Raw genomic sequence first — 15,649 nt, 5'->3', positions numbered from 1 at the left:
TGGTATTGAATGAATATGCAGCTATGTAAGCTGCCAGTTTAAGTTATTTGCTCTAAATAAGGAGATGTAGGTATGCTAGACAAAGAACAGTAATGAATATTTCTGTACACTATTTTTATGATTATATTGCTAATTAATTTAAAACAAAACCAGAAAAAAAGAAGTATATATTTGGAAAAATTAAAACAGTTTTCAGTGACAGTATTCCCCTCCCTTACTAGCTTTTAATGCATTTACCATGAAAAAGTGTTTTTATGTGTTCTACTGTGGAACCTACCCACCCTCTGGCTTTTTTTAGTAATGAAAATTTAGTTTCATTGTATATCTGATTTAGCTCCAAAGGAAACTTGCTGTGGAAGTGTTAATTTGTCAGAAATTTCACTGTTTGTTAATACAGTTTCTCCATCCAGTGTATTTGTAGTAAAGGTATAGTTTCTTTTGCAATAACATATTATCAAATGATTTTAAATTAATTTGTTTCCAAAGTTACTACTAAATGTGTGGATATGGTCAATATGTGAGTACAGTGATTATGGCAATTTAACTGATATTGTGGATTTCTGCTCTTTCAGTTTGCATGTAGTAAATAGCCCATTTGATACCATTACATAGTGCACATAATACAAATGGATGATGCACTATTTCTAGAAAAGCAAATTAAGATTAATGAACAGTGCTTAATATTATGTCATTGCAGGAATCTGTGAATTAGTGGAAGCTGTCAGCATGAAACAGACATTTATACTTAGATTTTCATGGGGTTCCTCTGAATTCTTCAGCTGTGTGAAAAAAATGTCAGATATAAAAAGTCTGATTTGAAGATGGTTAAAAGAAGACATAACTATAGTTCCACTTTTTAATTCTGTAAATATAATCCTGTCTATCAAAGTAGGGAACCTGACCTTTTTTTCTGCAAAGGTATTTTTCAGTATCTGGAAAGTTCAGCCTAAAATTGAAATAGGTCTTGAAAATGTTTTAACCAGTGAAAACTCATTCCATATCACTTGTTTTGGCTGTATCATTGTGAAACAGATTTGTTGAAATAGCTACTATTTTGCTAGTATTATTTTCTAATACCTAGAAATAGCTAGTATACTTCATCCCATGGTAAGAGCCCAAAGGGGTAGTATGGCAACTGGGAATCTGGGGCAAAGTTAATGGAGTTGGGGTTTTGTCAGCTGCTTTTGTTACAGTGGACACAATATTCTGCAAAATATTGCAAGTGCCACAGAGTCAGTCACTTGTTAGAAGTACGACTGCCTGACCCTAAGACTGTTTTGGGTCTGGTAGAATAATTACCAGCATTCAACGCATACTAATACTGATAAAGGACTTGATTAGATGATTGTATCCCTTTTGGGGGCTCAGACAAGTGTCTATCCAGATGCATATACAGATGCTATTTGAGAATTGTATAGCTTATGAAACAATAATTTCCCACCAAGTCTGAAAATATTCAGGTCTAACAGTGTACCTCCGTTATTTCATTTTAGGCTAGACAGCTGACTTGCTTGTCACTGGAATGTACTTCCTCTTGGTCCCACAGCATCAGTTCTCCACTTGTCTGGTGCATTGGAAATGCAGACATGCTTTGTAACCCCTGGGGTTCCTGTTTGTGCACTGTGAGATTTAGTCCCAGTGTGCAAAGAGTCAGCATAATTGTAAATATTCATTGAAGACAAGAAATAAAACAAAACCCATGCTTAACCTGCACATACTGAGATTACATCAGAAACCTGTTGCTGGTCAGTTTATTTTTTTCTGCAGACTTCTTTGATTAGAACTAGAGAGAGAGAACTGCCTGCATATAACCATGCATCTGCTGAGAGAGTCTCGACAGAAAACGACGTACTCACAGGAGAAAGTCTAGATAATTTTATAATTAAAATGAGCATTGTTTCACTTCCTTTGAGATGCAAATTCTTTTTGTTAAAACACCTGCTACCTCCTGTTGGAACACCTCCTGCTACCTTTGACTGACCAAGTGGCTACTTACTTGTCTCGAGGGGATGTAAAGCTCTTTCTCTCTTGCTCTGTGCAAGTCTTCAGTGGTGCAGCATGCATGCGCAGTAGTGACCCTTACATTCCCTGCACTGAGTCCCAGAGACAGCATTGGTTGCCTTAGTCCCATAGAAAATCTCTGGCAAAGTGCATGGTCAAATCTAAATCTTTTTTGATTTCCAGTTCAGCACTGGGGTTAGTTGTGGGTGGCTGTTTTCTGTCAGACCCCATATGTCTGATGTAAAAGGGCATTACTCATTCGAATCAGTCGAATGATTTGTTCTGCATCTTTTCTCGTATTTAAACATGTTAAATTATTTATATATAAGCATATTGAACTCTGTGTGTATTTTTATATGTTTATATTGCATTAAGGTTTGCAATTTACTGAGCAACAATAGTGTGTTTTGGACTACTCACTAGAATGACCATTTGTAAACTGGTAGATACTTCTAGATGGATGATGACAAAATGTTGTTTTCTGAGTAAAAAATGCTTTATAAATGTTTATTTAAAAAAGCTATGGGGTGAGACATTGTAAGCAACCCTATGTGCTGTTAAAAATAAGCTTGCGAATCAGTTTCAGTGCAGTTTCAGGAGAAAAGAACAAACAATGTGGGGAAAAAAAAGAGAAAGAAATCATTATTCTGACAAGTCATTGTCGAGTATCGCTAAACTGGAATTGAAAAACAGAGATTACAGCACTGCCCTTCAGAGTTCAGCCATCAGCATTATATGGGATATAAACACTGCTATGCTTCTTGTACCTGATGTGAAATTTGGACTCCAATGAATTCAAAGAAGGAAAATGTAGTTTCTGTAGGTGCTACATATAAGAGGATGAAACATTGTAGCTCTAAAACTAGAAAAGGAGGAGGATCATAAAATTACTTTTATAGCCTGGCAGTTAAAAAACCCCACAGATTTCTTAAAAATGATAAAAATTCTTCAAGGATAAAGAGTGCAAAAATATAATTAATACTTGCATGCCCTCTAATTGACTTTTCTTTTGTTATGCAGTGAGGACATCTACAGTGAGAATTTTTTTCACATTAATTTTAGAACCTGGGGTACAGTGGCATAGAATTTAAAGTTCTACAACTCAAGAACAAAATGCATTAGCATTTTCTATTGCTAACGCAGGGTTTTCAGTTGCTTCCCCACTAAAAAATGTTCTAAAACATTATAGGAAATCAATATCTATTTTTACAGGTTTCCTTTTAACTGCATCAGCACAATTGTCTAAACCTGAAGTAGTAACATGGGTAAGAGTAAAGTAAGTCTGTAATTGAAATGAAATGTTAAGCCTCTATAATGGAAATTGACAGATGCAGAAAAATTCAGGATTAAGCCTGCCTACACACTGTACTTCTGGCATAGCTTTAAGTCTTTCCACATGATATGCATTTTACAGCTTTTTCACAACAGCCACTTGGGTTATTGCATCTAGGTAATAGTAATGACATTAATGCAAAGCAAAGAGGGAGATGCGTTGCCTTTATAAATCCCCTGCAACATTCAGTGAAGCAGATGGCACTGACCATTACCACCCTGCTCTTGGTTCCCTGACAGAAAATGTCAGCCCTTTCCTTGCAGCAGGAAAGTCTATCTTCCTCTTCTTGTTTTTGTAGTAAAAGATGAGTATGCATTACCATGAATATTTGTATTTCTATTCTTTTTTCTTTGAGAAATAGAAAGCAATCTTTAAAGGCTATGTGGCAATTTAGAGGAAGGCAGGGTGCTATACATTTCACCTGCATTTGCTCACCTGCAGTTTTTAGTTCACACCAGACCCTTGAGACCAGCAAAATCAGGTAAGACAGGCTGCACAAGAAGCCTGATGGAATGATGCCTGAATGCTAATGTTGGTCTTCTGACCAATGTCGGCTGGACTGGTGGGAAACCAGAGATCCGAGGTTCCTGTTGCCCTAGCACATGATGTACTTTGAGAGGACATCACTTTTCTAGCTAGGTCAGTAGCTGAGACCTTGACTATGACGTTTTGTGACATTAGGCTGCATTTTACCTTAGACTGCAAAAGGGGAGAACTGCAGTGCTCCCTGAGTAAAGTTCACCTTTTCCAGCTGGAGGAAGTCCCATCCGTGCTGACTCATGTGAAAAGGAAGGGATAGAGCTGCTAAGTGGTAAGTTGGGAGAAGGCCTGAAAAGAGACCTTGGGTGCTATAGAGGTGGTGGGTCCCTGCACAGGGGCCAGCACATCCCAGCACCTCTGACTGGGCTCCAGGCACATTGTGGAGAGACTTGTCAGCCCTGAGACTCAAATGTATCTCTAAGGAGCAGAGGAGCTACATTTCCCTGCAAAGCAGATGGTGGACTTAGTTACATTACCTCCCTCTGCCATGGTTCCTCCAGTTGTATAATCCGTCTAGGCATAAGTTTTATTCTACTAAAAGAGCTCTGGTTCCCATTGAAGAAAGCAGTGTACAAAGGTGAACTATTTTAGCTACCTTGTGGTACTGTTTGTCATGGCTTTGTGTCAAGTGAGGTGTTTTTGAGGCGTGGAAAACAAAAACTTTGATATTAGAATGTATTCATTTATGTCTATTGAAGAGAAAGCCAAACTTCCAGGAAGATTTGAGCATTTTTATTTGAAAAAGGTAAGCTCATATCTTAGTAAGTGTGAAAAGGTAGTTTGTGAGATAAAGGTATTACAAAGACAAATGGAGATGCATGAAGATGGCTTTCCTTAGAAAGCAGCTTTGGGACATTTGTAGCAGAATTTATCTCTTCAACTTAGAAATTTTTGTTTTAACAATTTTTTCTTATAAAACGATGCTGAATTTACAGTAGTAAATGAGAAAGTTGTTTTGCTGAACACATTCATAAACAGTCAAATCTTTCAGGCTATGGTCTACTTAGTCTATCACAAAGATGTCCATCACCGCAATATCTCAGAGCTGAGATATGGGACATGAAAGCTACCTTCCAGTCAGTTTTGTAGGCTAATGCGTTGTTACAACAATCAGTAATGTGTTCAGGCTCATAACAGTTGGGCATTTAATTGCCTCAGATTTAATCCAAACAAAGATCTGTGAGAAACCAGTATTGCAACATTCTTGTTATAGTAGATGTTGACTTTGGCTCTTAGCTGTTTAGGTTATTGTTGACTTATTGTAGCAAAATGGAATGAACTTATTTAACTTTATTTGTTTATGTCATGCTATCTGGGGAATATTATAATAAAACATTTTAGAAGCATTTATTTCCAAATAAAAATATGACCAAGTAAATATGAACAGATGTCTTCTGCCTTTTAATACTTATTTTGTGGAAACCCTTTGATTTCAGTCAGGACAACATTAGCATTAGTTCAGCCTAGTTGAACAAAACCACTTTAAAAAGTATGTTTAATTGATTATAGAATCACTTGTGAACAGGAAAACAAATGTCTAGAAGCCTTGTCAGCTACTAGAGTGTATTCACAGCTGAATATTATGGGCTGAAGGTAAGAGAGGGAAGGATTTTTCATTAGCTTTGTGTTCTGAAGATGACTTTTAAAGGTTACCCAGTGCCTTTAAACTCAGCCCAGTACAAGACATTTTGTGTGAGATGCCCAGGCCAGGGCAACAGATGACAGAGGCACTGTGACACAGATAGTTTTTGTAGGAATGCCCCTGTCTTCTTTTTCTTCTTTTTTTTTCTTCTGTTCATTATTTGGGGTTCATTCGGAATTATCTTTTCAGAAGAATAAGGTGGTTTCTTTGCTTTTCCTTCCCCTTTTTCTGTTATGTGTGTGAGTAGCTTGGGACCTCTGTTATAGATGGCTTTATTGATAGACAATTAAAAGGGATTTTAGTAGAGTTTCAGAGTCAAAATAGTTTGTCCCTTGCTCTGCAGGTGAATGCGGAACAGCAAACTGATCCAGCTTACTCAGTGCTATGGAAGTGAACTAGAGCAGTCTGCACCTTGCTCCTGCTTGCCCCCAGCAAAGAATTTAGAGCAGGACTACCATACATGCTTCCTGTATTTCTTGCTTATATTTCTGGGGTCAGGGAGGATCAAAGGATATGCAGCAGCAATCAGTTTTATCTGGATATATACTTTTCATGACAATTTTAATCTTTTGAGTTGGCTGAGATTTGGATTCTTCCCTGCAAAAGCCTATTTGCTTCCCTGGTACTTCCTTGGTCATTGGCACAACACAGTAAGCACTCCTTGATACTCTCCCAGCCCCATGATGGCAGTTGCTGGCATTGCTCCACTGTGTGTGCTCCGGACCATGCAGCCATTTGATAGGGTGATGCTAACAGAAGATAAAAAGCATCTAATTTTGCATTTTTCCATGTTAATGTACTGCATAGCTCAGTCATGCTGAGAATATAAAGGTCATTCTTGTTCAGTTAAATGTGGTTTGTGTTGTGATTACCAGACCAGAATTAAATTTCTCTCTAGCTTTTTTTTTTTTGGAATCAGACTCTCACATTTTCTTTCAAGCATTTCCTTACTATTGCCTTAGTTTTCCTTTCTACACACAGAAACACAGGCAGAGAAATCCTACACTTTCCTTGAGAATCTCTGCAATCTGCATTAACGCTGCTTGCAAAAGGCATTGCGTATGAGTTGTGAAAGGGTTATCTGTGAAGCAGAACAGCTTTTAATTACTGTATTTGTCTTGAGCTCACTGGAGGCTTTCAATCCAATCTTTAATTGAAATTTTTAGTTTCATTTTGCCAACTTTGGGTACTTGTGAGCACAGGCTGCTCACACAGGTGTTCTAAAGGCAACATTTCAGGAGGAAACAATTCCAATTTTTTTCCAAAATCAGGAAGTGACTTTAATAATGTTTTCACAGTTTCTACTGAGTTGAATGTTTCCTTCCTTATTAACATGATACTTGCTTAGTAGGTAGTAGTAATATTAACATATATATAGTAGATACTATACAGTGACAATAAATTGATCTGTCTGAACAGAAAAGCAACAGTTTTGCTATTAAAAATCTCTAGAAAATTTAGAGAAGCTGATGGTCTAAGTCATTGTTGTGTCTCTTGAAAAAGCTCACATATTCAAAGTCCTGGTAGGTAGAACCTGAGAATCTCTGCTTCCCAGAGGTGTGAAGTTATCTTTTCTATCCCAGGACTGCAGTGAGTTTTCGTGTTTAATTTTGTGTCTAGAAAATGTATTTTGATTTCACATTGAATTTTACCCAATCTGAACGCAGGCAAAGTAACTTGCTGAGAAGCAATACTAAGGTGGAGAAACAAACAGCGTATCTATACCTTTAAAGATAGATTGAAAGATAAAAATAGCAGGTGTTTGATTTTGAAAGTAGCTTACTGTTTACAATCTTAAGTGCAATCTGGTGGGTGTAATAAACTCTTTTAGCCCAAAGCTTCAACACTAATCTCTCTTGTTTTATCCTTTTTTATGCTGAGAGCACCTGTGTCACTAAATGCCATTAACATTGTTTCTGTATCAGTCTGAGATGTAAGTACGTCTATATTATAGTAGGTAATTGCTGGTGGTTACACATTCATGGATTAAAAAGCTCTCTTTTTTAAGGGAGCCAATACATTGTTAATAACCCTGTCATGTTGCCAATAGACAATTCATGCATGATAAAAAGGAGGTGAATATTTCTCTTTTAAAATAAGAGAAATTAAAAGAAATTGGCAAAGGGAAAAAGTAGCACTTGCAATGAGTGAGTACATAACTCCCCTGAACAATAATAAGCAAAACAATAGAACAATAGAAATAGAAATAGAACAATAATAATAAAATAAGCATGCAGTTTTGCTACAAGGTTCTGTGAGTTTGCTAGTACATTTATATACATGTAAAGTGTTTCAGGACCTGGTCTTTATTTCATGTCACAGTTATAGACAATTAAAAAAGATGTTCTTGGTATTATATATGCATACATATTTACTCTATACAATTGAAACATACAACAAGAAAGATTTAATATACATGTAGAATAGAATTATTTTCACATAGAGACATGTGAGGACAAAATTATAGTAAAACTATGGAAATTAAAGAGTTAAGACACTGTACAAAGTATATTTAAAAGTACTTTCTCACTTGTAGCTTATGAAAATAAAGTTAATGTGCTCACTGATATGTGGGCTTTTATAATGGACAAAGTAGTACGTGGGACTTGGCAAGAAAGCAGGTCAGCAGGTGGTTGATTATGGAACATGACTATTTTGTTTGTACAGTGTCTCAAAAGAGCACAGATTTAATGACTCTCGAAGGGATGACGATATGTAGTGCTTTCTTAATGATTAAAATGCTCTGTAGCTTAGCTACATTAGGCCGTTCTGAAACTCTAAGACTCTCAATGAACAGAAGCTGCACTCCTGTGTTGCAGCATCTCTTACTCTTCTTGCAGCCCAGGCACCTCTGCATTTCAGAACTTTTCCTGTGCACACTTGTTGCTTTAGGTGAGTTCAGAGCTCGTGGCAGAACCACACGCTCCCCTGAAGCGCAACACTTAATGAGAAGCAGATGCAATTGCCCAGGGTTTGGGGAACACCACTGCTGTGCCCTGCCTATCAGTTTAGAACCCAAGCTGCCTGGGAGAAGACTTCAGGCTCTTCAATCCGTGCTTGTTTGCTTCATGAGCGAATTCACTGTGCCTCTACCCTCAAGGACTTTATCTTATTATTTATTTTCTGTTTGTTTGGTTTTGGAAATATGCTGCATTTACCCGGGTTAATGAGGTTCCACTGGCAGTGTCAGAGAGACCCTAGTGCAAGCAGCATTAAAATGAAGTACTTGTAGAAAGCCTCTCTGCAAGTGCTTGAGAAGTTCAGCTGTAAGCATCATGATTGTTACTAGTTGCACAGTACAATCACAGCAGCACTTACAAATAGATGAAAGAATAATCAGCAGAAACTGTAAGAAGGCTCCTTAACACCATATGCTCTTAATATTACTGTATTTTTCTGGCCAAGAATTAAAGTAGCTACTTAGAACTTTATTGTTCACTTCATGTTGCATGTACATATAGGTAAGAAGTGCTATTTCACACTAAATTAAGGTATATTTATGACAAGAACATGTAAAGTTCCAATTCTGTGAAGCTAGGGGTTGCTAGTGTTTCTTTTCACATTAAGTTTTACTCTGTATTGCTGTGTATTCTTGCTTATTGAAGAGATTGCTATACAACACAGGGACCAAGTTTTAAATGGGTCTGATGCGCAAAGCCAAATGTGTGTCTTTGTAGACTGGTATTTAAGTTATTGTTCTTGGAGACAAAGCAATGTCCTTTACCCTTCCTGTCAGACAACAGCAGCACTGACACTTGGGATGACATCTTACTCTTTTAATTCTTTGATAGAATGTCTTATTTGCTACTGTAAAAATGATTGGGTCAAGGCAACTGTTGATGCTGCAGATGATTTCTGTGACTTGATAAATGGCACCTATTGTGCTTATGTTCCTACAGGAAGGTTGGCAATTAATTTTGTAAATCAGTAGCACCATCATCATAACATGGTAAGGTATGAAAGAAACAGCAAATACAACCATAGCAGCTGAAATCAGTAACAGAGGTCTAATCAGTCTGTTCCTTCTTTGCTGGCGTTTATTGAGTTGTAGTAGTGCTTTGAGAGTCAACATATAGCATGTAAAGATGACTGTGACTGGAATTAGGAATCTCAATACAACCTTGGAGAGTGTGAATGGCACTACAAATTGCAAAGGTCCATCTGTGCCATCCAGGGAATCTATGATGACATGTTGTCTTCCAGCTGCAACTGTGTAGTAGATCTCTGGCATCGATGCAATCACTATGAAGATCCATGCTGCGATGGTACAAAACATGGCCTTTCTTTTGTTCCACCATGTTAATGAAGTGATAGGATGGACAGCGCCTATGTATCTGTCAAAACTGATGAGTGTCAGGAAATAGACACTTCCATAGATGTTAATACTAAAAAACACTGTTATGGTCTGATAAAATGTTTGGCTGGAAAAGACAGTTAACTTCTGGAGACTATAATATACTGAAAAGGGTGCCATGAGAGTCCAAGTAAAGTCACACAGTGCCAGATTAAAGAGAAATATGGTGTTGGTCGTCCATGTCTTTGTGCAGTACACATAATGTTGAAGTGCAAGTATGTTGCCTAGAAATCCTACTAACAAAGTGAAAAGGCAAACCAGAATCAGCAAATAACAATACCACTCCAGCTTAAGGTTTCTTTTGCAAAGGAAAATAGTGCATGTACCATTCATCATCTTCTCATAGAGTGTGCCTGAAAGGAAAAGGGAGACCAACAGCTTTCAAAATAAAAATTGAATTAGACTTACTGAATTTAAAATTCAAAACTTTTGAGTTAAATCCAGGATGTTTGAATTAGCAAAATAATTCAGAATATGGGATGGTGTACAAGCTTTACTCTATCTGACAAAATAAGAAAGTAAATTCAAAGTAGGTAACATTTAAAGCTTACTCTACACCACCACCACAGAGTGTTATTCATGAGCTATATTCATGAACTATTCATTTATTCAAACCTTCATATTCTTTCCTGTCTAATATTTAGTGTAGTGAGCAATAGATGAAAGCATACACCCTCAGTAACAGCAGCATCCCCTCAACCCACTAATGTGTCTATGTCTGTCTTTGGAAAAAGCAGGAGAGAGAACAGGAGGACAGTAATTGCCCACACTCATTCCATCCTTCCTTTGGTTGCCTTGAGCATCCATACTAGGCCTAGAGGCATGTGTAATATAGGCCGCTGTGTGGTGGGCTGTGACTTGGATCCAAAAGACAACACTGAAACAAATTGGGATGAAACCCTGCCTGTAATGGAGGCCACAGCAACCTGTCCATCTAAACCTCTACATTTTTATTTTTATTTATTTTTATTTTTATTGATTTTTATTTTTATTTCTTCTGTAAACAAATGTCCTGGGCCAAAGCCACTGTGCTTATGGTGAGGTTAGAGAGAATTTGTCTCACTCTTTATGGCCAAGGTTGTATCAATGCCCATATTGGAATATCTGGAATAGAGATTTGCAGTGTATTTTTCCAAACCAGGTTTTTATGCTTCTAAAGTTTTACATTTACTCCCAATGATTTTGTATTCCTTCTAATAAAAACCAAAGTAAGCTCTGGAGTATTCTTCTAGAATGAGCTGTCACCAGTTGCAGCTGTTATGTTTCTAGAACCTCCCTCCAAACAATGCAGCAGATGCCAGACTCTTATGTTCTGTCCAAGTGGGAGCCTTGTATGAAGGTCATCCAAGTAGCCATTTGTAGATCAGAGTCCACTACAGTGCTTGATGGGATGACAGGATGGAATTTTACTCACTACAAACCACACTTTGAATGCAAGAAAGAACTTTCTCAAAATGTTACTGATTTCTTCAAAATTTTCAGACAGCTTCAATGATTGATAGTAGTGGGTTTTTTGAACATAATGCGTTTTGCTTTCATGTCAGCCTTAATACAGTATGACTTTTCCAAAGGTATGTTCACAGACACAGGTCAAAACACAACAAACAGTAGCTACAGTGCAGACCTGCTAAATAGAGACACTGCGTTATTGTGCTTTGCAGATTCATTCAGTTCACCCAGTTCACGTGAGTGAACTGACGAAAAGTTACTAGACTGTACTCAACAGATTTAGGAAGGAGAGTTGTTTCTCTAGAAGCTCAGCCACAAAAGCAGTTAAATGACTTTCCAGGAAGTTAATATGGATAGAAAGCCATATGTTCTACTCACAGTGTATTTCACAGGTGGAAAATGTTTGCTCTCTAAATTTATTTTGTGAAGTATTGAAGCATTGTACTTTAACCCAGGATAGATGTACTCTTTCCCTACTCTTCTCCATAGCCTTCATGAATACAAAAGGTTACACAAACCATGTAATTTTTGTTCTTCAGCTGAATTTTATGATATCCCTGTAAACTCATTAAAATGTAGCCACTCTAGTAGGTACAATATAGTTAACTAACATTTTCTTAGTATGCATTCAATTAAAAGGGTTTTGAATATATAGAAGAAAGTTATCTTTTCCTAAAATACTCTTGGCCAGAGGTCACATGTGCTTTGAATTAAATTGTGTTTCCTGCTTCTTTACCTTCCTTTTCAATAGTTACAAATGAAGGCACTAAACACTAGATTCCAAGTTGTATTGGGAGTATAAATAAGCCCTTAACTGGCTATAAACATCACAGCTATAGCTGCATGAGGGAGTTGAAAAGCCGGGTTTCTGATCTCTGGAAAAGGACTATATGTAGGTCTAAATGGAGGGAGGCAGGCAGCTGTGCCCCCTGCTCCACTTTGCTGCACGTTGGTGAGATAAAGCTTGGATATGTAGCCTTGTAAGTGTATTAGGAACTAATAAATCCCCTATCCCCTTCATCACCTTCAGTTTATTGGACTGCACTCAGAGTTGAACTATATGAAGGTAGTTTTGTAGCTGGAGGGGCTGGAACTCCACAGCTGAGTAAGATGCATTTGGAACTCAAAGAGTCATTAGCAAATATGTGTTTGTGTAGGCATTTGTCATGTGTCTACCTTGGGATTCATATTTGAATTTTCTAAAATACTCTGTCTCCTACTAATTCTTTGTATTATAGTAGAGTTTAGAGGCCAAAACCAAGACTAGATTCTTGAAACAGTGTGCTTTCCAGTTGATGTGAATGACTTACAGGGTGGACACAGGGGACCAGATATGCAGAGATAAAAAGAACCTTTCCCAAGGTAGCATAATAAGCAAGAGAAGAACAAGAGGGGTTTGACCCCAAGCTCTGTGCTATAATAAGAACTTGTGGTCTTCCATCAGAAGAATTTGAAGCCTTGTACAATAAAAATCCGGTTTCACTGAGTGTGGGAATACAGTCAGCATGCCCTGTTGTAACCTGCGGCCATTGGAGCTATCCTTGTGTCCAGATCTGCATATGTACAGTGGTGATTTTCAAAAGTGATTTTTTTTTATATCAGAAAATGGCAAGATTTCTGTCTACCGTCTTAGCACCAACAGAATGATTCGAGATGCAGGATGTGACATGATTGTCTTCACAGTTCAAAATCCTGCACCTGTAGTTTAAGAAAACTTTTTTTTCTGAACATTGCTGTGCTCACTGCTTACTTCATGTACTCTTAAACAAAGCCAACCACCACACATACACACTTCTTAGCAGTGGCAGAACGCAAAACAGCACCGTGACATTATGCCGTGACAGATGAGGAGTTGCATATGTTGTTAGTGCTGACTAAGAACAGACTTGCCAGACTTTGATGGAAGTAGGATTGGGTTTTCAAGGCTAAAAGGTAGTTCTAATTTATTGAGATTAATTTTTCAGCTGAACAGTTTCAGCTACTGATGGAGATGGCCGTGAACATTTAAGAGGACAGAAAGAGCAGTCACATGATGGGGCATCTAGAATGAAAGGAATACCTCTGATTCAGTGAAGGGCTTGGTATTAAAATACTACACATATGCCTAGGAAAGGGTTGAAGTTTACGGGCTCCATCACTCAATTGAGTAATTAAGAAAGCATGTTAAATTAACGGGTAAGAATTTCATGTTTCTCTTGTTTCTGTTTCTGCAGTCTAATGAATCCAACCATCTTACAGGCTGGGGGTCTAAAGATGCTAGAAAAGCTTTAGTTTTTAAAAAAGTTACCTGTTTTACTCAAGTTTTGTATCTGCCTATTGGGTTGTCTCTTCTCCTGGCCTTAAAGAAACATGGCTTAGGTCTGTGACTCTCCGACAAGGAGTATCTACAAGCTCCTCTGTCATTGTCGCCAGTAGCATCTGCACACTTACAGAAAGTCAAACAGGTTTCAGCTGATGACCTGGTTGGTTGCAGGGCCCTAAATCTTGAAGTTTCTACTAGCCTGTGTTCCCCTTGTACCTGTGATATGGCCTCCAAAATCCTGGAGAAGATGGAAGACCTTGTTTCAGTAAAATAATCCTTTTTGAGGAAACTTCTTTTGGAGCTAGGCAGCATTGTGTCACTGAAAAGAATCTTTATCTGTGTGTATGTAATTGTAGTTCACAGTTTGTCACTGGTAGTCATTCATATAGCATTTAACTTGTTAAGTTCCATTAGGTTGAGCATGTTTGCTTATTTAAAAAATACCTGATTTTGTATGTGTAAATATATCCTAGGAACCATAATCCTCCCTGTCATACCTATAGGGTTTTTGGACATTTTTAACAGAGTCATAATAAGCAATTAATTTGGCGTGAAGTAAAAAAACCCAAGCCAACAAAATTAAGCTGATTTAACAGCTTATTTTATGTGATTTTATTCCTTATCTTATCTCATTGCCCCTTGCTCCTTTTTGCTTGCTATTCTTTATGGTAGAAGCCCTAATTTTGCATGAACTTTTTTTGTTGTTGCTGTTGTGTTTTGTTTCTTTGTTTGTTCGGAATTACTCTAAGAATTTTGTTTGCCTTTTTCTAACTATGTTTTAATGTAGTACAAATCTGTTCCAGTTACCAGATAGGTTTTCCATATTTCTGACTATTCACACACCAATATATTTCAGTTACACGTGCTTTCAAAGTGTACCTTTCTAGGTAATTTTATCAAATCAATGAAGCCTTATACAGTGAGTCCTAGGTTTTGTTATAAAAATATCAAGCATCATTTGCAGTTTTTACATTAACATGTTACCTGTTAGGTAATCATTTCATGCATTCCATTTTTACATTCAGCTGAGTTGATATGCAAGGATATATAATGCAATGTGAATATTAAGTGGAGCATTTCACATATTTTAGTTCAACTGCATTTAGCATATTACAGCTACTAGTACGATGGAAATAATAAGCAATATGCAGCAGTATTTGTATGCAATTAGTTAAGTAGCCTGTGCTAATACTGAATTCACTTCCTGTTAATGACTCAGTCATTACTGTGATTAAGCTACTATTTCTTTGATTAAAAAATTATGTTCATGTACTTACTTGACAGCTAATGCTATATGGCAAACATAAACTACAGTAGAAGGATAGTTAAATTGTAAGGATTTGCCTACAATATACAACATTTGTGAAAAATAATTTAAAAAAATACAACATTTGTACATATGTGTACATATTAATCAGTGTGTAATAGCTAAATAGGAAAAAAAATATTGCTTTGGAGAATACAGGTGCAATGAATGCTTAATAAATTGTCCTCTTACCTGTTTTAGAAATGGTGTAATTATCTATTTTACAGAAGTCCAGATTCATGTCTGTGCTTTTCCTCTCCATTAATCTGGACCTTCTGAAATCACAACTCTCTTTTGCAAGTACTATTTTTAATCCATGTGTTGGTAATATTCCATATGCAGTGGCAGCTCTTCAGAGAGCAGGTATCAAACTGCAAGGGAGATACCTTTTATCATTAAGCTCCTCCTCTCAGTAAGTCAGGATAAATTGATATCGCCATAGTAGCCACTGCTTGCTTTTTAGGGAAGGACAGACTTACTGCCTATCCTCAGTCTAGCTAGGCCTGGGGCTGCCATCATTTCCAGCAGTGAAAGAGAAGAAAAGTACAGGGGCTTGGGGCATGTTGTGTGTGTGTTTGCACTTTCCTTTTCTTTCCCCTTCTCCACTGCCAGAATTGTTGCTGCCCTACCACTAGACTAGTTCATGGAACCTATGTTCTTCTTGCCCCATCGCAGAGCGTGGTTCACTCCACCTACCTATCACTTATCCTGCATCATGGTTC

General features: G+C 37.4%; 2 protein-coding genes across 2 annotated transcripts in view; one reads left to right on the top strand and one right to left on the bottom strand.

Annotated features, from left to right (window-relative positions):
• TMEM117 (transmembrane protein 117) overlaps nt 1-15,649 on the top strand; it is a gene marked incomplete at both ends in the record, with an annotated part of 221,200 nt that overhangs the window by 12,525 nt on the left and 193,026 nt on the right. The gene's annotated exons all lie outside the window — the stretch shown is intronic.
• On the bottom strand, nt 9,202-15,189 carry LOC308227479 (P2Y purinoceptor 1-like; the record flags this gene model as incomplete). The annotated part of the gene is made up of 2 exons (XM_080630099.1): nt 9,202-10,223; nt 15,120-15,189. The coding sequence occupies 2 exons, from the start codon at nt 15,187-15,189 to the stop codon at nt 9,202-9,204; spliced, it is 1,092 nt and encodes a 363-aa protein (XP_080486225.1).

Source organism: Psittacula echo, assembly GCF_963264785.1.
Source record: "Psittacula echo genome assembly, chromosome: 1".
In the NCBI taxonomy this organism is placed as follows: Eukaryota; Metazoa; Chordata; class Aves; order Psittaciformes; family Psittacidae; genus Psittacula; species Psittacula echo.
This window is presented reverse-complemented; position numbering and strand designations above follow the sequence as displayed.